The following is a 26,234-nucleotide window of genomic DNA, read 5'->3' as shown; positions in this document are numbered from 1 at the left end:
TCCTGCTTCAAAGCAGGTTTAGCCGAGTTCAGGCACATTTAGTCGCATTCGCCTGTGTTTACATGCATTTACATCCATTCAACGCAAAACCAACACTAAACAAACCGTGCATGCAAATTTTTCTTGATATGGTAAACGTATCTAACTGTTGAGCTTGTAAACGCTCAACACAGGATGTATTCACTGGGCCCCTTTAAAGAATATTCGCTTTGCGGACCTGAACGGTCTGTTTTCGACACTAGTGTGATGAGGGCCAAAGCTATCCGCAGACACCTTGGTGCAATTTTTACATTTTAATCCCCACAGATGCATTTAACTATTTAACAAAAATAAATCATTTATTTCCTGCTTTTACTGACCGCTTTTTTTTTTCCAGCTATCTCCCAACGCTTGTAACTATAGGCGAGGATTGCGACTGACAAATATTGACATAGACTTTAGCAAATATTACTTGAAAAACAAAAAAAATCCTGCACTATCTGTACAACTGCAGTCCCTAATCACAACACTACACAGTTGTGTAATATGCAGAGACTCGCTCGGTATGTCAGGGAATACTTTATACTTCCATCTGTGTGTTCTGACACTTCGGCTTCCTGGACACTGTAGGCTCACTGGAAATGTATTGTTTACCTGTGAAGTTTGCTGTGTATTACCTCAGAGGGCGATCTCCATTGCAAAGCCAGTCTAAGTGATTCATTGAAGATGACTGTTGGTGGAGTCATTGTAGAGCATTTCCATAGAGCAAAGGTCAGTACTCCTAGAACTAGATTATTCATGTAGTGCAGTACAAACTGAGAAATAACTTTATTACTTCCTTGGGGCGTCTTTTAAAATATGACAGAGATTCTCCATCAGGACACACTGAGCACTATATTTCCGGAGGCCTGTACCTGGTGTAGTTGGCAGCCGTATAAAATAATTCATGAGCCACACTATCATATTTTAATTAAAATGCAGCAAATCCTTAAGGGGGTCTAATAAGCAGGACAGCAGTCCTAATGTTTTATAAATGTCTTCCTCGCTGTGGCTGCCCTTTGCTTAGATTCAGACACCTTGGTACTTCAGCATATTCTTTCTTCAGGACTACAGAGCAGGTGGCAGCAACTAGAGTACCTAAAACGTTAGTAACATTTCAACCAGTTACTCTCATTCTAGTTATCGGTTACAGATCGGCCAGTGCCGATCCTGACCTCCCTGGGGCCCTAAGCAAAATGACATGTCACATTAAAGTTGAGAAGTGGGGGGGGGGAGGGGCACTGCCGACAGTGACATGTCATATTAAAGTTGAGAAGCAGGGGGAGGGGGTGTTCTGCTATCGGAACTGACATCTTACATTAAAGTGAGAAAGCGGGGGTGCTGACTTCTTACCTCCCATGCAGCCAGCAAGTTGAGAAGCGGGGTGAGGGGCCAAACATGACTTCTTACCAGGCGGGGCCTCTAGTAGTTTGGGGGGCCCCCTCCAGCTTTGCGGGGCCCTAAGCGGCTTGCATAGTGAGCCTATAGGGTGGATCGGCCCTGGTTACAGCAACCAGGAAATGTATTAGTTATGACTGAGATACAGTGAGCATTTTAAAGGGTTTGTAAAGGTTTGTTATTTATTTTCTAAATAGGTTCCTTTAAGCTAGTGCATTGTTGGTTCACTTACCTTTTCCTTCAATTTCCCTTCCAAATGTTTTTTTTCTCTTTGTTTTCTTTGTCTGAATTTCTCACTTCCTGTTCCTCCTCAGTAAGCTGTTCTGGCTGACTAACCACCGCTCGGATGATGGTGGCAAGTTTACTGAGGAAACAGGAAGTGAGAAATTCAGACAAAGAAAAAAAAACATTTAGAAGGGAAAAGGAAAGAAAAGGTAAGTGAACCAACAATGCACTAGCTTCAAGCTGCATTCACACCTAGGCGACAAAACGCCTGAAGCGCGACGCTCGATACGCTGGAGGGATGAATTTCCATTGCTGTCTATGAGATAGTTCACATCTCACGCCGAACGCCGAAACGCCGTACGCCTGCCGCCTGAAAACAAGTCCCGGACCCTTTTTTTCAGGCGGCATTTGCGTTCGGCCATAGACAGCAATGGAAATGATTTGTTAAAAAAAAAAAAAGTAAACAATTCGCGGCAAAATACGCCGCGTACGCGGCGTTACAGTGTGAATGCAGCCTTAAGGAACCTATTTAGAAAATAAAATACTGTTTACAACTTTTAGATATTATATTTGACAACTTAAAAAACATCTACATTTGTTTGGCTAGCTTTTAATTTCTGAAAACAAGGCCATGGACATTAAAGAAAATCTATCATATGTGTTGTCCCCTATAAGACGAAGTACATTAAGTACTGTGTGCTTTGTAACCCTAGTAATAAGGTCCAACCTGGCCCCCCTCCCTTCCTGCTATGGCCAACACAACAGCTATGAAGGAGTTGCCTGGTTTATAGATGCAGCTTGTGTTGGCTCAGAACACTTTCCTAAGACAAGCAACGGCAAGAGGATTGCAGAGGGAGGGGGGGACGTATCAGCCTTTGCATTCCTCTTGCCGTTGCATGTCTCGGGAACGTTTTCTGAAACAAGAAAAGCTGCAACTATGAATCGATCATCTCCTTCATAGCTATTGTCTGATCGTCCACAGCAGGAGGGGAAGAGGGGCAGGTCTGACCTCAGATCAAGGGTTAGAAAACACCTAAAGCGGTAGTAAACGGCACCAGAATAATTTTTTTTTGGAGTAAACTTTCTTGGTTGATTTTTACCTATAGGTAAGCCTATAATAAGGCTCACCTATAAGTACAGTAAATATCTCCTAAACATGCACTGTTTAGGGGATATTTACTCACCGGCGTATGCACTACCGGTGCCATTAATTTAGAGTCATGTGCTGGGAACAGCGACTCCCGCTCTCTAATGCGCATGAGTGAGCCCCACCAATCAGGAGGCAGGTCATGAAACCTGTTTCCCAATTGGCCACAGTATCAGGCGATCCTATTGGATGCCTAGCGCAGGGTTCGACGAACCCTGGGCGCCAGGTCGCCATTGCGACTAGAATTTGCGACCTGGCGCCTGGGGCATCCTGTGCACGATCGTGTCGGGCCGCGCTGGCCGGCCAGCCGGTAATTGAGGCCGCGGTTTTGCGGCCTTCTGCAGGCCTATGCTTTCTTTCTGTGATCTGGCGCCATCTTGTGGTGGCCGTTGGTATAACAAGACAACCAGCAATTCTAACGGTGCTTCCCCTGTCTGTTTTCACTGCCATCTCCTTCCCTCTAATTAGAACCCCCAAACATTATATATATTTTTTATTCTAACACCCTAGAGAATAAAATGGCGGTCATTGCAATACTTTCTGTCACACCGTATTTACGCAGCGGTCTTACAAGCACACTTTTTTGGGGAAAAATATACTTTTTTATATTAAAAAATAAGACACCAGTAAAGTTACCCCTATTTTTTTTATATTGTGAAAGATAATGTTACGCCGAGTAAATTGATACCCAACATGTCACAATTCAAAATTGCATCCACTTGTGGAATGGCGACAAACTTTTACCTCCATGGGCGACGTTTAATTTTTTTTTACAGGTTGCATGTTTTGAGTTACAGATGAGGTCTAGGTCTAGAATTATTGCTCTCGCTCTACCAATCACGGCGATACCTCACATGTGTGGTTTGAACACCACTTTCATATGCGGGCACTACTCACGTATGTGTTCGCTTCTGCACGTGAGCTCGGCGGGACAGGGTGCGTTCCTGGCTCCTAACATTTTTAGCTGGGTCCTAGACTCCAAGCAAATTTGTCAAGCCCTGGCCTAGCGCTTAGGAGGAACAGAAAGGAGACAAATGAGGAAGCCCCGTACATCACAGCTTGCCAGCACTAGATCGGGTAGGTGCCTGACCACCAGTTGGCTGTTGAGGGGAGCTGTCAGTGTAGCACTGCTGGCCTCCCAGAGGGGGTTGTCAGTGGTGCGCCCCGGGCCGCCCGGGGGGTGGTGCTGTCAGTGCTGCCCAAGGGGGAGTTGCTTGTTTGCCGCCTCCCCAAAAAGACCCGCCAGCTGCCACTGGCGGCTACGTACATAAATATTTCCAGCAAAATGTGCGTAACAATATTTACTTATGAAAAAGCACTCCACGAATGGCCTAATACTTTTCTGAATTGTTCCAGTAACACTGAAATTAGTATTGCTTACTAGGACTAAGATACTTATGGGCACTTACACTTGTAAACCATTTGTCACCATCCAGGCTTACCAAGAGAGTAATGTTAGCAGTAGGATATAAGTGAATGCTGGTCTTTAGTATATAGTTTGACACTAGGGTGACTAATGTCACCAAAATGCTGATGCAAATGTTGCTTTTCAAACACTCTGCAGTCATGTAAGAGTATTTACGTGATCTTGCCTGTGCAATGCATTATGAAAGGCATAGGCTGCTGCCAGTGTTGTGCTTTGGGACTGAATAGGGAGTGTCCTGCACCATGTACTGACAGTCCCAGTGGGGAGATCACTCAGCTCACTTCACACTAGAGGAAGCACAGTGCTATCAGCTCCAGCAGCTCAGGTTATATTTATAGTGTGTACTATGTCTACCTGCCCGAAATGTTTCTTGTAAACTGAAGACGCCAAATCACTGCTCACCTTTCACAGTCTATGGCTCGCAATATACATTGATTCCACCACTGAACATTTTCAAGACTTGTCATCTCAGCACAATGGATTTGTATGGATTTTACCTTTTGAGAGGCTGATGCAGACTGTTGATAAATGAACATTTTTTCTGAAGCTGTTCGGATGTGTAACACAACGCGGATTGTTAATCTGCTCCTTGCTATTGAAGATTGTTAGTGTGACAAGACTTGAGATGATTCTTCGTATAATGCTACAGACAACGAGGTTTAGCTTTGCATATCATTTTGACTTATCGTACGTTTTTTAGGAAGACAATGATTACGGTACTTTATGGTTAAGAAAACCAGCATCATTTATATATGTCAACCCACTGCTAGTCAAAATGAGAAAGGAATCCAATTCTGGAAGCCTTAGGATCAAGAGAAATTCTCATGGTTCCTTCTCTCGACCTGTGAGTTGGATCAACTTCTCTTCTTTGTCTCGAAAAACCAAGAAGATCTTTAAAAGTGATGACGACCTTTCCAAAAGAAGTAAGAAGGCTGAGGATGAATCTGAATATTGGGGGTATCAGAGGCACAACAGAAAAGGTAAAATAAAAAAGTGTGCATTTATTCTTGTGTGAGTATGATTTTTTGGATGAGAACTTCCTCGAAATGTACGGGATAATGCTTCACATAGAACATCTGATCACATCGACTGTGTATGAAGTGATCATTATTGTTATTACCATGTCGTCATTTGCTGCAAAGAACAGTATAGCTTGAATGAAGTCACTCCTGGACAGTGCTTATTATTTGTGCAACACATTGCAGCATCATTTGCAGAACATTATGATGTTCTTACATATATTTATCACTCAACTTTCAAATAGGATTCAATTAAAAAATAGGGAAAATCATATTGAAAACATCAATAAATAAATCCCAAAGATGTTCTTCTTTGAAATGGCCTAAAGCAGGAGTGTCCAACCCTTTGAAGAGCGATGGGCCACTTAAGCGTCTTGGTAACCGGTAGCGGAGCAGGTGGATGGCATGTCCGTGTATGCTCTGCATATGCAGAGCGGACACGAACGCAGTCCACGATACTTTTTAGCGGATCATATTGGAGGTAGAACACAAGTCGGTTTATGTCTGCCACTACTTAGCGGTGAATGGAGGGTCCAATTGGTCGGACTGTCGAACTCACCGCGTGAAATCGGCCCAAGGCGGCTTTAACACTGATGCGCTGCGGTTTACCCACACCATGGGTGCAAAGCAGTGTACCTTTGGCTTTTCTGCACTTTGCAATAGACTTCTATTACATTCTGCAGGTTTGGTGCACTTTCAGAAAGCTCACCAAACTCGCAGGTAATAGAAGTCTATGGCTCAGTGCAGGTAACCCGCAGGTACGCTGCACTGCACCTGCGGATCAGTTTGAAAGCAGCCCAGTAACCACTGCAGAAAAGATATGCCCCATATATACACTGTGATTTTAGTAATAAAATAACCTTTAATAACAGTATTTTATTCTATTCCATCCCAGAGCTGGAGGTTGTGGGCCACATCAGAGGGCTCCGTGGGCCACATGTGGCCCCGGGCCACTAGTTGGGCACCCCTGGCCTAAAGGGTTCTTTTTCCATATGTATGTGAATAATAGGAACCTGTTGCATATAAGAACAGAGTAAAGAATGAAAAAAAAAAAAGACAAAACTTACCTTTCTGGTTTCCAAAATGTAAAGAATGCTGTATGTACTCAGGGGCAATTACATTCAGGAGAACATAAAAGCCCTGAGAGGTAAATATTGACCCTGGCTCCTTTAAACCCAACCATGTCCTGCAATAAAGTTGCACCACAATAGCTCACTTCACACCTTTTTTCATGGAAATGTTACTTCTTCAGATGTCTGGGGCATAACATGGAAGACATTTCCTTATTATTTTAATAGAAAAGCATTCATCTCTCTATCTCCTACACCAGGGGTCTCCAAACTGCAGCCCGAGGGCCAGATGTGGCCCTTTGCTAGCCTACATCCAGCCCTTGGGGCAGTATTTCTCCCAATGATATGAGGCACTATTCCTCCCAATGGCACGAACAATGGGGCACTATTTCTTAGACGAATAGCAATGATGTAGCACAATTCCTCTTCCTACTGCCCACCAACACTGGGGCCATGTTTATTCTCACTGATGCTCGGCCCTGGGGCATTTTCTACCCCGACTGGTCAGAATCCGGCCCCCTGAAGTCTGAAAGACTGTAAACTGGCCCTTTGCTTGAAAAGTATGGAGACCCCTGTCCTACACGATGGTGATCTTGTAATGGCAAAAAAAGTTGTCAACTGCCCATTTTTTTCCAAGTAATTGATCAGATTTTGTTGCTGAGAAACTGTGCTTAACAACTGTTTAATAAAGTCAATAATGTTTACTTTTATATAGTGTGAGAAAGTGTTAAATTCTCTGTTAGATTTTCATTTCTGTGTCTGTGCTGGGAGGATTCACCCTCTCTGTCTTGGTGACCATTAGCACTAAGATAGCATTAATGAGAAAGCCATATGTAACAGTTGTCGCTGGGGATCCTCCGATAGAACAATGAAGTGTTCTAAAAATCTTCCAAAAGTCTATCCCAAATTAACCACTTTAGCTCCGGAAGGTTTTACCCCCTTCCTGACCAAGTTATTTTTTGCGATACTGCACTGCGTTGCTTTAACTGACAATTGTGCGGTCGTGCGCACAAATAAAATTGATGTCCTTTTTTTCCCACAAATAAAGCTTTCTTTTGGTGGTATTTGCTCGTCGGTTTTTATTTTTTGCGCTATAAACCAAAAAAGACTGACAATTAAAAAAAAACGAAAAAAAATATATTTTTTACTTTCTACTATAAAACACATTAAAAAAAAAAATATGTAAAAAATGTCTTCATCAATTTAGGCCAATATGTGTTCTTCTACATATTTTTGGCAAAAAAAAAAAAACAATAAGCGCATATTGATTGGTTTGCGCAAAAGTTATAGCATCTACAAACTATGGGATAGATTTATTTACATATTTTATTGTTTTTACTAGTAATGTCAGGGATCAGCGATTTTTCGCAGGACTGCGACATTGCGGCAGACATATCTGACACTAAGGCCTCGTACACACGACCGAGGAACTCGTCGGAAAAGACACATCGCTTTCCTCGACAAGTTCCTTGTTAGGCTTGTCGAGAAACTTGACAAGCTTTCTTTGCGTATACAATGTCAAGACCAAATCTCCTTGTTCTCAAACGCAGTGACGTACAACACATACAACAGCAGGGGAAGTTCGATTCCACTGGCACAACCCTTGGGGCTGCTTTTGCTAATCTCATGTTACTGCGTGTTAAGTAAAAGTTTGGTAAGAGACGATTTGCACTTTTCAGACTGTTACAGCGTGACGAATGTGCTATCTCCATTACAAACGCTACTTTTACCGAAGGTGTGCTCCCGTCTCATACTTTATTCTGAGCATGCGTGGGTTTCTTAGCATACACACGAACGTGTTTCTCGTCAAAAACCAGCCCGACGAGGAACAAGACGAGGAAATTGAGACTCCTGTCGAGGAAAAAGAGAACTTGTTCTCTTTTTTCCTCGTCGAGTTTCTCGACAGTTTCCTCAATGAAAAACGTACACACGACCGATTTCCTTGGCAAAAAAGCTCTCCCAGCAAGTTTCTTGATGGATTCTGTCGAGGAAAACGGTCGTGTGTACGAGGCCTTAGTGACACTTTTTGGGGATCGGTGCTAAAAAAAAATCACTGTCACTGTATAAATTACACTGGCAGGGAAGGGGGATCAGGGACGATGAAAGGGCTAAGTGTGCTCCTAGGGGGTGCTTTCCAATTGTGGGGGGGGTGCTGTGACTGGAGAAAAAAAAAGATCTGTGTTTCTGCTTAGCAGAAACACAAGATCTCCATTTTTTTCCCTCACAGAACGGCGGTCTGCCTTGAGGCAGACCGCCATTCTGCCTCTCATGTAAATGGTCGTGGGTGGCCAGTGGCGTGTCCCAGAGCCGAGGAGAGCAATCACGTACAGGTATGTGATTTTGCGCTTAAGGGCCGCCCTGCCGCAGTATATGTACGTGGGGCGGTCCTTAAGTGCTCAGGCTTTAGATATACTTTAAGCCGGATTAATAGATTGAAATTCAGGGACTGGCTGCATTTTGATCAGTGTAGGCCATCACTTTTCGGCAGAAGTTGATTGTCAGATCGGCATTTGTCAAACAGACAAGTTGTAAAACTTTTTTTGATCGGCAGTTGCAGCCAGTCAGTGTACTCTTTGTATATTATGTCCCGCGTTTGTGTGGATGGAGCCTGAACGAAAAAAACAAAAAAAAAACGACTAATGTACGATCAACTTTAGAGCAGAAGGTATTCACATGTCTCATTCTATCACATATCCCGAAAGATAGAGGATTAATATTCCTCATTTCAGGTCAATGGGCAGAGTCATGCAAATTATTCCTTTATATGCCATCAGCCAGATGCATATCCACAACCACTGGTGTATAGTACAAATAAATCCTAATATCACAGAGTCATTTTTGCAAAATATGACTGTTTCATGTTTTTTGGCCATCTTCAGTGCAGTGTATGGAAAGCATGGAGCCAACAAGACAACGAGATATACTTTAAGCCTAGGGTTCTCAACCTGTGGCCCTCCAGCTGTTGTGGAACTACAAGTCCCATCATGCCTCTGCCTTTGTGAGGCATGCTTGTAACTATCATCCTTGCAATGCCTCATGGGACTTGTAGTTCCGCAACAGCTGGAGGACCACAGGTTGAGCACCCATGCGTTAAGCTTATGTTAATAAGAAAAGCTGGAAAGTGATGTTGAGTTGAGCACATAAACTCTGCGTTTAGCATTAGAATCCCCTATTATAGACAAACCTTTGCTTATCCAAGCTAAACAACTAATTGTTTTGTCTGTGCTTAATGTTGCTATGCAAACGAAGAACTGATGGCTAGATAAAGTGCACCCAGAGTAAATATAAACGCACACATACAACACGCCTTAACCTCATAATCACAGCTGACTTACTATTTTTACAGTTGTAGTCATGAAAATAGGACAAGATTCAACATCTGCTAAGACCACACTGGAAGAGAAAAGTAAATAATCTTTTAAATGACTGTTAGACCCCTTTCACACTGGGACCGCCTGTGCGTTTATATTTAATAAAAAAGGTGCATTAAAAACTCACGTAGAAGTTACTGTGTACAGGCACATTGGGGTCCAGTGAGCCACGCCATCAACCGTTCATGCTGTGCTTATGATCCGCATGTCCCTTCTGCATCTAAAATCCTGCCTGTTCGCATTCGTTTTTTTTTAAGGTAAAATTCCACTTTAACCACTTGTGGAACTTGCTGTGGATTGACAGCCTGGCAGTCAAAGTGACGTACTGGTATATCACTGCCTGCTTACGGGTTTAGGGCATGATTGTACACAGAGGGATCTGTCAGCAAGTCCCGGTGATCTGCCGTGCTGGTTCCAGGTGTCCTGGAAGTTCCAGCGCATGCGCAAACTGATGCGCTGAGCTGGTTCCAGCTATCGGGAAAGTTCCTTCAAGCACTGCGCAGGTGCAAACTTGCTGACGGAAATCCCCGAACGGCGGCCGGCATCCAGGGCGACGTGGATTGTGAGGTAAGTGGCCAGTCGGCCTCACGTCCTCGCTGCGCTCGGCCTCCTGGCTCTTTTTTTAACATCCTCCAATCCACGGGGATGTTAAAGAATGAGCCTGGATGCCAGGCGAGGTTCGGGGATTTCCGTCGGGAAGTTTGCGCCTGCGCAGTCAGTGAAGGAACTTCCCCCACAGTGGAACATTGAGGACAATACACCGGCTATTGATTCATGACCGGGACCTGCTGATTGGCTGTTGACAATCAACACAGGGCTCTGTACAGAGGGAACGATCTCTCTGTTTCTTATCTCTGCAAAGTAGGGATAAGAAACAGAAAGATCTGTTTAGTAAAAGCATTACATAACACACACATTACACATTGTTAGACACACATTTCACCCCTTTCCAGCCAGTGTCATTACAGTGACAGTGTACAACCCTTTTATAAGTACACAATGGGGTTTATTTACTAAGGCTGGAGAGTGCAAAATCAGGCTCACTTCTGCATAGAAACCAATGAGCTTCTAATCCCAGCTTGTTCAAACTTTGGTAATAAAACCTGGAAGCTCATTGGTTTCTGTGCAGAAGTGAGCCTGATTTTGCACTCTCCAGCTTTAGTAAATAAACCCCATTGTGCACTTAAAAGTGGGGTATGCCTGTATAGTATTATCACTGATCACTGTATTAATGTCTTTGATGATATCAGTATCAGTTAGTCAACCTCCCCCCCCCCCCCCCCCAGCTTCAGTTAGTGTCAGATTTCCTTTTTCTTTTTTTCGTTTATATTGTAAAAAAAAAAAAAAAAAAACAGTGGCGATCAAATACCACCAAAAGAAAGCTCTATTTGAGTGAAAAAATTATATGCATTTTGTTTGGGTACAGTGTTGCATGACCGCACAATTGCCAGTTAAATTGGCGCTGACTTACTGGCCAGATCACCAGATGAAAATATAATAAAGAAAGTCTAAAAAAGAAAAACAAAGCAGCCATCAAATCTAATGCCGCGTACACACCATCACTTTATGTGATGAAAAAAAACGACACTTTCTGTGAAGTAAAAAATGACGTTTTTGAAACTTCAATTTTCAAAGACGAAGTTGCCTACACACCATCGTTTTCTCACAATGTTCTTGCAAAGCGAGGTTACGTTCCACCACGTTTTACCATTGAAGCTTGCTTCATAAGTAGCTTCTGGGCATGCGTGGATGAAAAAACGTCTTAGAAAACTACGTTTTTTGCTACACACGGTCAATTTCTGTGAAGTAAAAAGTGCACTTTTGAAAAACGACACATAAAATTGAAGCATGCTTCAATTTTTTTTGGTCGTTTTTTACAAGACATAAAACGACGTTTTCCCCCACACACAGTCAATTAAAGTGACGTTTTTAAAAACGTCATTTTTTTTCATCACATAAAGTGATGGTGTGTACGGGGCATAAGAATTGGCAAGCTGCAATAAAATAAATGTTTGCTTTTGGGTTTAATCCTGCTTTAAGGTTTTTTTTCCCCTACTAACCAGTTTCCATTGGCTAAAAATAATAAAAATCAAAATGACATACAAAAAAAAAAAAAAAAGAAGTAAAAAATGACCAACGATGCTTAGCTCAAGTGTGAACGCAGCCTTAAATCTTCGGTCAGTTTAGAGTTACACTGGGTGACAGAATAAATATCTATGACGACGGGATGAGAAAACAGTCACACATACATGTCAGTTCTAGGTGCAGCACTAAGTATTGTGCCACCGCTCTCTTGTTGGCTGTCGCCATCTGTATAAACATAGCCTTGTGCCATTTATCATTGGATGTTCCTGTTACATCTCAGACCTGGACATCTCTTTACAAATTACAGAAAGAGATTATACTTTATTTATACTGTATACTCTTTTTCTGTTTGGTTCTGTTTCTGTCTGTGCATACCTCCTAAAACGAGTTCCTCAATATTGTACATATGTGGCATTTGGCAGGCTTGTGTCATGTGCCGTGGTATTTCACTTACTATACTGGCAGCTGCACTTAGAAAGGGTGAGCTGTAGATTTTCTAGCGAAATGAAAGTGACTTTTTTCAGCATTACATTAATAAAGAAAACACACCGAGATCCGTCTTGGCAAAGCCTAAAAGCTGGCAAACAATGACCTTCAATTTATTTAAATACAATGTAGTTTGCTAAATATGGCATCACTGAACTATCCAAAACCACTCATGGTGAACGCTTAATGCTTTGCTTCGCTGAATTAAATTTCATTGAATATGTGGCTTTGAAGTTGGCAAGTATCTAAAGACAAGTTCAAAAAGTCTTTCCAGCTCGCTCACCTTGAAAGGCTGGTGAAGATTGATGGGTACAGTAGAACGCTCAGTCAATCGGTCTAGACACAAAATTGTAACTTTCACCAGGAGTATTATAGAAAGAGAAGCAAAATGGGATGTAGTTTAAGGGACAAATTCACCTTCAACAAAAAAATAAATAAAAATAATGCACATTTTTATGCAGATTAAAAAAACAGGATTATCTTCTATACAACTGATTACATGTACAGTGGAACCTCGGTTTAAGAGTAACGTGGTTTGAGAGCGTTTTGATTTGCAAGAAACTTTTTTTTTTTTTATTCTGACTCGGTTTGCGAGTGTTGACTTGCAAGACGAGCAGAATTCAAGCTAAATAGGCCCGCAGTTCCTCATTTGGCCGGAGGTACGAGGGCGCAGGAGCCGAGCAGAACCGAAAATAGGCCTGCAGTACCTCATTTGACCTGAGGTACGGGGGCGCAGGAGCCGAACATTGGCCTGCAGTACCTCATTTGGCCTGAGGTACGGGGGCACAGAAGCCGAGCCAATGTGTCCTCGGACCATTTCGTCCGTTTTCGGCGCTCTCTGTTGCCCCCCCACCTCTGGCCGCATTCGGTATTGCATCCCATTGAATTCAATGCAGATCAGATTGTTTTCGTTTCCATTGACTTCAATGGGAAAACTTGCCTTGACATGCGAGCACTTTGGATTACGAGCATACTCCTGGAACGGATTATGCTCGTAACCTGAGGTTCAACTGTACTCAGAATCAGAATACTTTAATAATCCCAAATAATCCCCAATATATAGTAGATTATTTTTTACTAGTCTGTGGGAGAGGGGGAGATCAGTAGTTATTGTTTAAAGTGGAGCTACACTACATTTGGATATATATATATATATATATATATATATATATATATATATATATATATATATATATATATTTTCCATATATGTCTTCTTCCATAAGTGTTTTCTTTCCATACTATATATGTCAAGAGCCAGTAATTGGGTAGCTCAGAACATTGAATTTTCCCACATTCAGAATGATAGGAATGGACATCTTTGTGCTTTTCTTTTTTGGCTGTTGCAAGGAAAGCACTTCTGGGTATTTTGGATGCATCTCTAGCACAGTTTAGAGGTCACTAGGCTTTTGATGTGATCTCACTTATGTTGGTGTGAAAGGTCAAAGGTGTTTCTAAGCTGTGGGGTCACAGGCTAGAAGGGTAATGGCTATATTGAGAGCGTAGGATTTTGGATTGTGTGTGGGAAACTTGTTTGGAAGTTTGAAGGGGCAAAGTGCTATAATTCCTTAGATGGCATTGAAGATTAATCCATCTAAACTGTATAACAATGTTATCTCCTTACATTTAGCCTTTGTTGCTGGGTTATGGAGAAATTAGTTTTTGATTTTTCCTGTACTTATAGACACACAATGTAGAATGATATATTTCAATTCCTTTATTTATTATTGTAGCCTAACTGTATGCAGCTACCATGAGTCCTATATGTATAATCCTTTCTGGGCCTAACCCACATACATTCGTAAGGAAGCTGTATATTGCAGGGTGTACTGGCCAATTTGTCTATATTCAATGGTGCAAAAATCAGCTACCTATGATTGTAACTTATCTTTCTTTTTCAGGTCCAAAATGAACATGGCAGCACCTCCGGAAAAATTCATTGTGGAAGAGCATAGGACCATAATCTAGTTCCTGTTTCTCCAAGGGAAAGGTGCGAAGCAGATCCATAAAGAAATGTCACAAACTTTGGGTGACAGTGGCCCTTCGTATGCAATATTAGGTCGTCAATTTTCAAACTGGCCATTTCAGTGTTGAAAGTGAGAAATCCAGTGAAAGGCCTGTTTCTGTGCCTGCAAAAGTCAAAAGTTTTGGAATCCACTTTGCAACCTTTCCAAGTCATTGTGGATAATGGCACCCACTCTCTCACGTGATATTCCCAGATATGTGCAATACTTTTGGCTGATATTTAGTGGTTTTCCATGATCATGTCAGGGATGTCTTTCACATTTGCAGGCACAGAGATAGAAACAGGTCTTCCACTCAGTTTCTCACTTTCAAAACCAAATTGGGCAGTTTTAAAATTGGCAACCCAACGTTTAAGGCCCCATACTCACGAGCAAACATGTCTGCTGAAACTGGCCCGCAGGCCAGTTTCAGCAGACATGTTTGGTCGTGTGTGGGCGCGAGCGGGCCGAATTCCAGCAAACATTTGCCCGCCGGGCCTTTTCCCAGCAGACAAATATTCCTGGACTTGTTTTAAAACAGTCCGCTGGAATTCAGCCCGCTCGGACATGTACGGTCGTCAGTACAGACCTACCGTACATGTCCAGGCGCCCGCCGTCCCTCGCATGCGTCGAATGACTTCGACGCATGCGTGGAAGCATTTTAAAGGCGGGCCGCCCACGTCGCCGCGTCATTGTCGCGGCGACACCGCGTCATCGACGCGGCGACACCGCGGACACGCCCCGCGTATTGTTTACGCGCGGACTTCTGTACGATGGTGTGTACAACCATCGTACAGAAGCCCTCTGGCAGACATGTATGGTGGAAACGGTCCGACGGACCGCTTTCACCATACATGTTTGTCCGTGTGTACCCGGCCTTACTGTTGCATATGAAGGCCCACTGTCACCCAAAATATGTGACATTTCATTGTGGATCTGCTTCACCCCTTTCCTTTCCACATTGAATTTTCCTGGAGGTTCTTCTGCCATGTTCACTTTGGATCCTAAAAAGAAAAATAAGTTAAAATCATATGTAGTTGATTGAATATAGACAAATTGGCCAGTACTCATATCACAGATGAGCCTGCTTTTAGTGTACAAATGTGAGTGCCCATTTTTTGGGGGGTTTTAACAAAGTGTCTTATCGGTCTACACTTAAGCCTCGTACACACGATCGGTCCATCCGATGAGAACAAACCGATGGACCGTTTTCATCGGTTAACCGATGAAGCTGACTGATGGTCAGTCGTGCCTACACACCATCGGTTAAAAAAAACGATCGTGTCAGAACGCGGTGACGTAAAACACAACGACGTGCTGAAAAAAAGGAAGTTCAATGCTTCCAAGCATGCGTCGACTTGATTCTGAGCATGCGTGGATTTTTAACCGATGGTTGTGCCTACTAACGATCGTTTTTTTCCCATCGGTTAGGAATCCATCGGTAAAATTTAAAACAAGATTGCTTTTTTTTAACCTATGGATAAAGAACCGATGAGGCCCACACGCGATTGGTTTTGACCGATGAAAACGGTCCATCAGACCATTCTCATCAGTTTAACCGATCGTGTGTACGAGGCCTCAGAGGCACTCTTCCTTCCCTTTCTTGTTTTTTTCATCCATGTGGTCTTGTTACATTCCCATGTTTGATTGCAACTCCAACTATAGCAATACTTTTGGTGCCATGTAGTTCAATGATTTTTTTTTATGGTTAGGGATGGTTACAAACAAGGGAATGAGCCATATTGCAAGGTTAAAATAAGGTTTACAACATTGGTGGTATGAAATAATTTTTTTTTTTTGCTTCACAAATATCAGATATTAGGTTAAAAAAAGTTTAATAACGTGTAGTTATGTCAATAATAAGAAGCAACAAATGATTTGTGGTGGCTAGCCTAAAGATGACCATGCATGGCTTAAAGGTGTTGTAAACCCTCGTCGTTTTTCACCTTAATGCATTAAGGTGAAAAAACACCTGGCAGTGACCGGCCCCCCAGCCCCCCTTTTTTTCTTACCTGAGCCCTGGAATTTCCCCTGCCTGAGACGCACGCTTTCTCTTCCCGGGGTTCTCGGCTCTTGATTGGATAGATTGATAGTAGCGCAGACTCCAAAATGATTGCTTCACATATGAGTATACAATCTTCCACAGTTGTGCAGCTCATGTGAAAAACAGAGAGACAAAAAACTCATTGCGCAGATATAAAACCATATGGACTCAATATGACCAGTTTGAGATCACTCACGAATCCTCCGATTAATATCAGCAAACAAACAATCAAACCCTCATTTAGCCGCTCAGCATACGATGTGTCTCCTCATCCGGACGTATCTTCCGTCCCGTTCGTAGCTCCTCCCCCACGCGTTACGTCACTAGACACGTGACTAGACACGTGACACGCGTCTACATTCAGCGTCTATGGATGCCGAATAATGGACTGAGAAGCATGCTGCCAGCAAGGTAACCCCCCCTCCAGGAGAGTGCTTCTCCTAGGGGATCATCTGATGCAGGGAGGAGCCGCGAGAGCTGCCGAGGGACCCCAGAAGTCAAGGATCGGGGCCACTCTGTGCAAAACGAACTGCACAGTGGAGGTAAGTATGACATGTTTGTTATTTATTAAAAAATTAAATCTAACCTTTACAATTACTTTAACATTTGTCCAATTCCTATTGAATTGGATAAAATGTAAACCATAGGCAGCCCTGTAGGCACATCCGGCTTAACAAAAGTTGATTTAAAAATTGACTGACCTGGGTGGAAAATGTGTGTGTGGATGGAAGAATCTATTGATGTGTGTATGGCTAGCCTAATTTTAATACTATCTCCTAATGATTGCCCCTGTCACTGTTCATGTATGAATAGGGGGCAGGAAAGGCCGTGGCTAATTTTTCAGAACTACCTTGGTGTAAGATTTATCGTTTTCATTTCAAATTGGGTATTTAAAAAAGAAAGTGAACATTACTTTTAATTTTTGCCCTCAGGAGGCTGTACGAGGTTCTGAAAAATCTTGCTAATGCTTGTCATTACCTAAACGGGCTAGTTTTGGGCATAGACTCAGAATGAGGAAACCCATAGCTTTATGTGTTTGTTTGCTCTCAGGTTATCTCTTGTGTAGTTTTTCTAACACTCATCTGGTCACTCCCATCTTTCCTGTTGCACTGCAATAATGTCCAAGCTCATATCAGCCTAGACGTCTGTAAATCATTGCACAGGGTTGACTATCTGGGTTAGGCGTGCCACTGAGTAATACTCTTCTACAGGCACGGTTTTACAAAGTGTGTAATTATTTATAATGGTGCGTTTAAATGAGAAGGTTCCCTTAGAAATAATGGTGAAATAGAGGGACGGTGTATGTTTATTTTGTATGGGGTGTACAGAATGTTGTATAGAAACATTGTAGAGAGGAGATACGGTATGTTATGAATTACATTGACATGAGTAGGGTTTTATATCATCTGCTCATCTTGCACAACCTATTGCACAATTTTTTGCAATCTGGGGGAGAGTTTGTAATGTACCTGCCTAGGCAATGCACTCCTACAATATAAATATCCTCCGTCATGCTGGCTTTTATCACAGATACTGTTATCTTAAAGTAATCAAATGTGAACATTTATTCACTGAAGCAGAAAGACCACAGCTTCATAGCTTATGTTATGATGATGTTTTAGTATAAATTGATTACACTGGGTGTGTATCTTCTGCTTTCCTGTTTAAATGGACTAGCAAATCTTTTATTACGCTAAGCACTTAGGATCTTATTTATAAAAATGACTATTAGAACTGTACTAGGAGAAGCTAATCTAATTCAGAACTGCACTGGAAGATTAGCAATTTAGAATGAAGGCATACATTCAGTTGGTTGGTATGGAAGATACAGAAAGTTCTAATCAAAGCATTTTGAAAAAAAACCCTCACATACATAAATCAAGATTCATGCCTAAGGGCCCTTTCACACAGGTGGACTGTTTGACCCCGTGTGTAAGGGGCCTAAGGGTGGTCAGATGGTGCTGACAGGGCCATCCATGGAACAAATTTCAGTAATTCATTTGGACGCATCTGAATGTTGATTCGTGCTTCAATTGCAGGTATGTATAACTCTACATAGTCACATTGGTCTAACTTGCATGTACTATACCTGTTTTTTCTATTTTTTTATTCTTTATTTAATAGTATGCATAAAAATAGCACAACATGACAAGATAACTTGAATGGGTACACATAGACCATGAAGAACAATCCTCAATAACACACATAAAAAAAAACTTAATACAAGAATCAGTACCTGTGAAAATGGCATGCAAGCTGTTATACCCACGATATCAACTCACATTATAAAGCTTTTTAAAATATTTTTGAAAAAGGGGAGAGAAACACTCCAGGGCAGTGATGGCGAACCTATGGCACGTGTGCCACAACTGGCACAAAAAAGCCGTCCCTGTGGGCATGCCAGCTATACTGGAAAGTCACTACTGTCTGCGCTCTCTAATACTCCCTGCCGCATGGCGAAGCTGCGGGAGTGAGAAACGCATCGCCATTGTGACAAGGGGAGAGGCAAGCGTGGGGTTGTCAGTGTATTTCCCCCGCGCGCCCCCTTCTTCTGTCAAGCAGTGCTGTACAGGGACAGAACGGTGCTTGCAGAGATTTCATTGGGTGCAGCCGGGACCAATGAGGAGCCAGGACTGGTGCACCATGGGACATGTAGTCCCGGAAGGCTATGAGTCCATTTTAATGTCCAGCCCAGCATCACCACCCTGAGAGAGAGAGAAGTCATTGCTGCAACACTGTGAGCCAAGGTTCACCATCACTTCCCTAGGGTGTCTGAGGGAAAGGGGAAGATGTAAATGGAGAGAAGAGAGGAAAAGGGAAGGGAAGAGAGGAAGTTGAGGCTCCTGTTCTATACTTGGTTTAGCCTTTGAAAGCTCAAAATCGATGTAGTAAGCACTGATCAGCTGTCCTGCTGTTTTCTGAATACAGGAGGTCCTTTGCTTGGCACAAGCACCATTCAGAAATTGTTTAGCATTTTCTCAGTGAATGCAAATCATTCTCTGATTGGATGATGTGGAGAGACAGGAAGGGGATGCCATGGAGAAAATGCAAAGTGATGGCTGAATGGTGCTTGTGCTGAGCAGGTGACCTATTGTGTTTACAATGCAGCAGGATGGCTACTTGACACAGGGCCTGGAAGCTAGTGGAGATCACTGTACTACTGGTAGGAGGATAAGTCTAGCAGGATACGATATGAGGAAGAGAGTGATAATCATACACCATGCCTGGGATCAGCCAGGCATGGTGTATGATCCAAGTTGAACTAATGTAAAAGTATCCATATCTGGAATCCTTAGAAATCAAGAAAATGATTTATAAGTTAGGAGGCAACCAGTTAAGTTGTGGGCTGAACAAAATAATTTGAACAGTTTCCCCTAGCCACGCTAAACCGCACCAATAGACCGCTCTCTCTTATGGGCTGTTGTATTGTCACAGCCAATGGTGGGGCCACCCACTGAGAAAATTTAGGATGGTTAACCAGGATCAACAAAAAATAGCTTGTTTTAATGCAAGATTTCAGATAGAAGGTAGTGAAAACTCAGATGAATGAGATGTTTCAAATTTTGGTGCATTGCCTACCCTGTCCAGGGATTAGTCTGGGATCCATTTAGCTGCATTACAGTGAATTAAATTTGGAACATGGTCATAGACACACAGTAATGCCACGTACACACAATCGGAATTTCCGACAAGAAAAGTTTGATGTGAGCTTTTGGTCGGAAATTCCGACCGTGTGTAGGCCCCATTGGACATTTTCTGTCAGAATTTCCGACAGCAAAAATTTGAGAGCTGGTTCTGAAATTTTCCGACGGGAAAAGTTCCAATTGTCTGTATGCAGACATCCCTCACCCATTTAGAAATCACCCCTCCAGTTCCATCAGGGAGAAACTTATTAAGCAACATAGAGTAGCTGCAGGGGATACACCCCTTGTAATTAAGAGGTCACCTCATGTATGTAGTTAAAATAGGTGTGGGACTCCGTGTCCAAGAATCAGCATACTTTTGAGCCCTGATTGCATTCTGAAGTTGGAAATAATGTCACAATTCTTATGCCGCCTACACACTATCATTTTTCAGCATGAAAAAAAAACATTGTTTTTCAGCATGTCCAAAAAACGACGTTTTCCCAACTTCATCATTAAAAACTATGTTGCCCACACACCATTGTTTTAAAAAAATTATCTAGCAAAGCGCGGTGACGTACAACACGTACGACGGTACTATAAAGGGGAAGTTCCATTCGCCGTTGGGCTGCTTTAGCTGATTCAGTGTTAGTAGAAGACGATTTGCGCTTTTCTGTCTGTTACAGTGTGATGAATGTGCTTACTCCATTATGAACTTTGAGTTTTACCAGAACGAGCACTCCCGTCTCATAACTTGCTTCTGAGCATGCGCAGGTTTTTTACGTCGTTTTAGCGCACACACGATCATTTTTTACAACCTGAAAAACGGCATCGTTAAAAAATGCAGCATGTTCGAATTTTTTTTTTTACGTTTTTCAGAACCTAAAAAATGACGTGTAGCCCACACACGATCATTTTAAATGAAGTTTTTTAAAAACAAAGTTTTTTTCATGCTGAAAAATGATCGCGTGTACGCGGCATAACTCCAGAGCTTTCTGTTCCTGTGTAAAGGGATAGAAACTCCATTGAGACCAGGGATATGTAATGACAGCATAGAGGGTGGAAGCACAGGTCCCATCAGAATTGGCCATTGGCTAATGATCCGCTGTTGTTGCTGTATTTTGCTACTGGACTTAAAAAAAGTTTATAAGCCAAGGCATTTTATAGTAGGGAAGTGTTAGAGCCTCTGTTAGTTAATTATTGCTGTCTGTGTCTTATTAGGGAGATAACCTTCTCTATTGCCCTGGTAATCACTAACATCGGGACAAATAGTGATGGAAAATTCTAAATTAAAAGGTAGCCACTGATCCAAGGGTAGCCACTGCACTTAACAGTAGTTTTAGAGGTGCTTGCAGGGAGCTTTTGACCCAAAGATGTTGCTTGCAGGACTTTTTTTCCTGTCCCGCAAGTGCACCTCCCCAGTTTGAAAGCACTTAGGCTTTCACACTGGGGTGGCATGTGATGCAGTTTCCAGGCGCTTTTTTAGCGCTAAAACACCTAAAAAATCTGCCTCAGTGTAAAAGTAGCCTGGAAATCACTGTTTGTTCCTCTGTGCTGAGTGTGTCTCATGGAAGTGGTTTCATAATTATCAATCAGATGTGTAGCTGCAGAGCACTAATGAGTAAATCTGCTGGGCCTGCATCCCTTTTTATATGATTTGTTATTGGGAGTATCTCACCAAAATAGACATTTTTGTTGCAGGGGATGCCTGAAATCTGACTTGTATCTTAGGCAGACTTCTGGGAAAATATGTAAGCCAATCACACAAGCAGGAAATTATGTTTCTGGGGAGTGGTCAGTAGACATTCTGTGTATAGAACAACTTCAGATCCATATTTACATTGCATTTTCAGAAAATTACAGATTCAAAAGGAAAGGTAATTTTTAATAAAATTCAATTACAATATGACTTGTGTCGCAATTGTATACGCTTGATTATTTTTTCTTTATTTTCAATTTTTTTCCCCACAAAAATGGAGTAGCTTTAAGCTCTAAAGCCTCGTACACACGATCAGTCCATCCGATGACGGTCCGTCACGCCTACACACCATAGGTTAAAAACCCGATCGTGTCAGAACGCGGTGACGTAAAACACAACGACGTGCTGAAAAAAACGAAGTTCAATGCTTCCAAGCATGCGTCGACTTGATTCTGAGCATGCATGGATTTTTAACCGATGGTTGTACCTACTAACGATCGTTTTTGACCTATCGGTTAGGAATCCATCGGTTAAATTTAAAGCAAGTTGGCTAACCTATGGGGCCCACACACGATCGGTTTTGACCGATGAAAACGGTCCTTCAGACCGTTGTCGTCTGGTTAACCTATCGTGTGTACGAGGCCTAAGCTTTGACAAAAGAAACCTGGAAGCTGATTGGTTTCTATGCAGAGCTGCACCAGATTTGGCATTCTCTAGTTTTAATAAATCAAACCCAGTGTTTCCAGGACAGTAATTGGAAGAAAACACTATATAGGTCACATACAAATTATGGAAGTTTTAACTGTTCAATTATTTAAAGATAAACAACTTTTAACCTTAGATAAAAGTTAAAAATGATGATATGCTTGGGTATTCTCCTCATGTTGTTTTTCAGTAAATATGTAGGCACGGCTTCATCTAAAAGCTTTGGGTTCTTTAATCTTGGAGAAAAGAAAGAGTAAACCATGATTGTCCAGGCATGTCCTGCAAACAATTGTTTTCAGCTTGTGGAAGGTTGACCTTTTTCCTCCACTTTACACACAAAACATACTTACTGGTTTAGTCTAAATCCAGGACATTGTTATGTAAGTATGTAGTAAGGGCCGCTTGTTTGCTACTAGCTTAAACTGAATTCATTCCTGTAGTATGGAGATAAAATATTTGCACCTTTTTCAGAGTTCCTCTGCAGGCAGCTAATGAACCCAATCCAATTTGAACAGCCTTCTGTGTCATTTCGTTTGGTTCCTGTGACTTGGTCACATGCAAACTCTTTCCAAAATAATGGAAAATGTATTCATGTAATGCTTCTAAGTTTCCATTTTCCGTTGTGGAAGTGCTTGTTTAGATAAGTGGCACCTTTACCTTGAAAGACTATGGCAATCTTCACTGTAGTCTTGCCCTGAATGGTCTTTTTGTGTATAGTCAACTGCACCTGATTTTTCAGAGCAGAAATCACATTCACATTCCGAATATCAAAACCGTGGATTTTTTTCCGACGGATGTTCACTCAAACTTGTTGTCAGGTCACCCGTAGCCAGGTGACAAGTGCACCCCGTTGGGGTCAGGGATGCACCACAGGGTGGTGAATCCTATGGCCGACTACTGCTAGCAGAGACGAAGCGTGAACCTAAGATCACCCAGGGCACGGAGTCTAAGACCCAGTTTTGTATTCACCAGAGCCTTTGATGGTAAGGATGGTCTTGGCCGCAACTGGGTCCAGGTCGCATCCCCGAGATTCCTCAAGTCACACTCCGCAGGGAGAAAGGGGAAGCAGTCAGTAGGACAAACCGTGGTGATGGGCAAGCCGAGGTCAGGGCAACAGGCAGACAAGGATAACCGTGGGACATGCAAATAGTCAGGGGCACAGGCAGACAAGGAAGTCGGGAACAAGCCAAAACGGTACACGGAAGATGAACGAAGCACTCTGCAAACAGGAACTAGCAACTACACTGCAGACAGGAACTAAGCATAGGAACACTGTTGAACAGCACTGCAGACCTGTAGAGCAACGGTTAATATAGGCTTCCTGGGATGGACTAGGGTGGAGCCATACAGAAAGAGGAAGTGATAAAAAGGGGAACCAGAGCAGGGTCAGCCTCTAATGAACACATGGAGATCAGGTAAGCAGACAGGCTTGTTGCATATTCATGACACTTGTCTTGCATACACACGGTCACACAAATGTTGTCAGAAATTCCGATCGCCAAGAACGCGATGATGTACAGCGAGCCGAGAAAAATGAAGTTCAATGATTTCAAGCATGCGTCAAATTGATTCCGAGAATGCGTAGGATTTTTGTGCATTGAATTGCCTACACACGATCGGAATATCCGACAAGAACTTGTGTTGTCGGAAAATTTGAGAACCAACTCTCAAACATTTGTTGTCGGAAATTCAGACAGAAAATGTCCGATGAGCATACACACGGTCGGATTTTCCGACAACAAGCTTGCATGGATTATTTGTTGTCGGAATGTCCGATCGTGTGTATACGGCATTAGAGTTTGATTTGTTTAAGAAAAAATGTCTGTCCTTTACACAACCAGCTGCCTACAGTGCCATTAAGAGACACTAGCCTTCAAACTTTAATGCCTGGTACATACTACAAGTTTTTTTTTTGTTCAACTGACAGCTCCATCCAGAGCCGCTGTACTCCCTGCCATTAGCTGAGAGCGCTGACCGGGAGTCAGTCAGCTGCTGGTTTTCCAGCACTCTCGTCCGACAGAAGCCAGCCAAATGGCCAGCTTCCGTTGGACAGACTGGACATACACACGGGCCGAATGTCAAACAGTTTTTATTGAACCGGTTGATGTGTCCTGCCATTCGGCCCGTCTGTACAGGGCTTATCACAGGTCCCTTTGTACATTATGTTTCCTCTGATCTCCCTCAAGCCCCGAAGAAGGGGAAGGCTTTTTCCTCCAAAATGCGTTGGCTATATTTGATGCTCTTTTTCATTAAATGTTTTTTAATTAACTTTTGTACCAGGTGCTCCTCCGTACACATTCAAGAATCTACTATCTGGTGAGCACTTGTGTCGCTGTCAGAGAAGTAGCAGCCTAGGACCAGAATAGGGTCCACCTACACCAGACTTCAGTCACGTGTTTTCTTCTTTTAAGGTGGACTCACTTTACGGTAGACCCGTCAGAACCAATTTTTTCATGTATTGGTCCAATGCTATCACACACACATCAGTCATCCTTTTCCTCTGATCTCCCTTTTCACTACAGTCGAAAATGGTCACTGTCAGAGAGGTAGAAGCCTAGAACCAGAATGGGTTCCACCTACACCAGACTTTAATCGCGTATTTTCTTCTTTTAAGGTGGAATCACTTTACGGTAGACCAGTCAGAACCAATTTTTTCATTTATTGGTCCAATGCTATTACACACACATCAGGCATCCTTCTCCTTTGATCTCCCTTGTCACTACAGTCAAAAACGATTACTGATAGGCCCCGTACACACGTCCGAGAAACTCGACGGGCAAAACACATTGTTTTGCTCGTCGAGTTCCTTGTGAAGCCGCCGAGGGTCTCGGCGAGCCAAGTTTCCTCATTGACTAACGAGGATATAGAGAACATGTTCTCTATTTGGCCCGACGAGATCCTCGTCGGTTTCCTCGGCCAAAAGTGTACACACGACCGGGTTTCTCGGCAGAATACGGCTCCGATCGAGTTTCTGGCTGAATTCTGCCGAGAAACTCGGTCGTGTGTACGGGGCCTCAGAGAGGTAAAAGCCTAGGACCAGAATGGGGTCCACTTACACCAGACTATAATCACATCTTGGCTTCTTTTCCTTATCCTTTAATCTCCCTCGTCACTACAGTCAAAAACTATCTTCAGTTCAACCTCATTGAAAAATAGTTAATGGGGGCAATTTTTTTAAACAAAATTCTACTGGTGTAATGACATAATGACAGCTTAAGAAACGTAAGACAAAGTAAATAACTGCACCCAGTGTATTCTGTAGTTTGATAACTCTGTTACGGTGAATTGGAATACATAAGAGGACAGTGATCTGAAGCACGACAGAGTGGTATTTCTTCTCAGTATCAACACACACTTCTTGAAACAACCACATAATTGTGGGAAGCAATGCCCTCTGTACATTTTAGTAGTTGAGAAGTATTGATGGGATTAGTATGTTTTCTTGTGCCAAAATCCTTTAAACAACTAGTCCGCTTGAGTTTTGATAACACGCAAAGACACACATTTTTCCTCTGTTTAATATACATGGACCGTTTCAGGTTAGTATATCGGAAAGAATTTTAAGAGCAATCTCATGCTTACATGGGAAGTGCGCATTTTCTGTAGAAAATCTATTTTACAGGTGCCTTTGCTGGTACATAATATAAACAGTGCATTTTTGTGATACCTCCTAAAGAATGCAGATTCCTGGTGGTTGGATTGCACCTGTTGTTTCAGAGTAATTCTACCCATCTTTATTTTTACATGTACTGTGTATTTCTCAGTATTGTTGATAAGGGTCTTTAATATAATGATGTATATTTATTTTTAAATTATACCGTCTTGAACTTGCAGTTTGTGTGTGGTCTTTTCACAGTTGGGTTAAGACAAAGAGGAGGTGGAGACTTAGATTTGCATAGAAGGTATTTGTTTTAC

The 26,234-nt window shown here is 42.4% G+C and overlaps 1 protein-coding gene across 3 annotated transcripts in view; it reads left to right on the top strand.

Moving 5' to 3' along the window:
• NHSL1 (NHS like 1) overlaps nucleotides 1–26,234 on the top strand; it is a 286,410-nt gene that overhangs the window by 128,702 nt on the left and 131,474 nt on the right. Inside the window, exon 1 of one of the 3 annotated variants that reach the window (XM_040350524.1) lies at nucleotides 3,706–5,194. The exons of the other annotated variants lie outside the window; for them this stretch is intronic. Coding sequence (XP_040206458.1) covers nucleotides 4,990–5,194 — 205 coding nt within the window. The 5' untranslated portion in view covers nucleotides 3,706–4,989. Of the gene's footprint in view, nucleotides 1–3,705; nucleotides 5,195–26,234 lie in introns of those variants that run through there. 3 annotated transcript variants of the gene reach the window in all.

This window comes from Rana temporaria, chromosome 4, assembly GCF_905171775.1.
Source record: "Rana temporaria chromosome 4, aRanTem1.1, whole genome shotgun sequence".
NCBI classification, from domain to species: Eukaryota; Metazoa; Chordata; class Amphibia; order Anura; family Ranidae; genus Rana; species Rana temporaria.
This window is presented reverse-complemented; position numbering and strand designations above follow the sequence as displayed.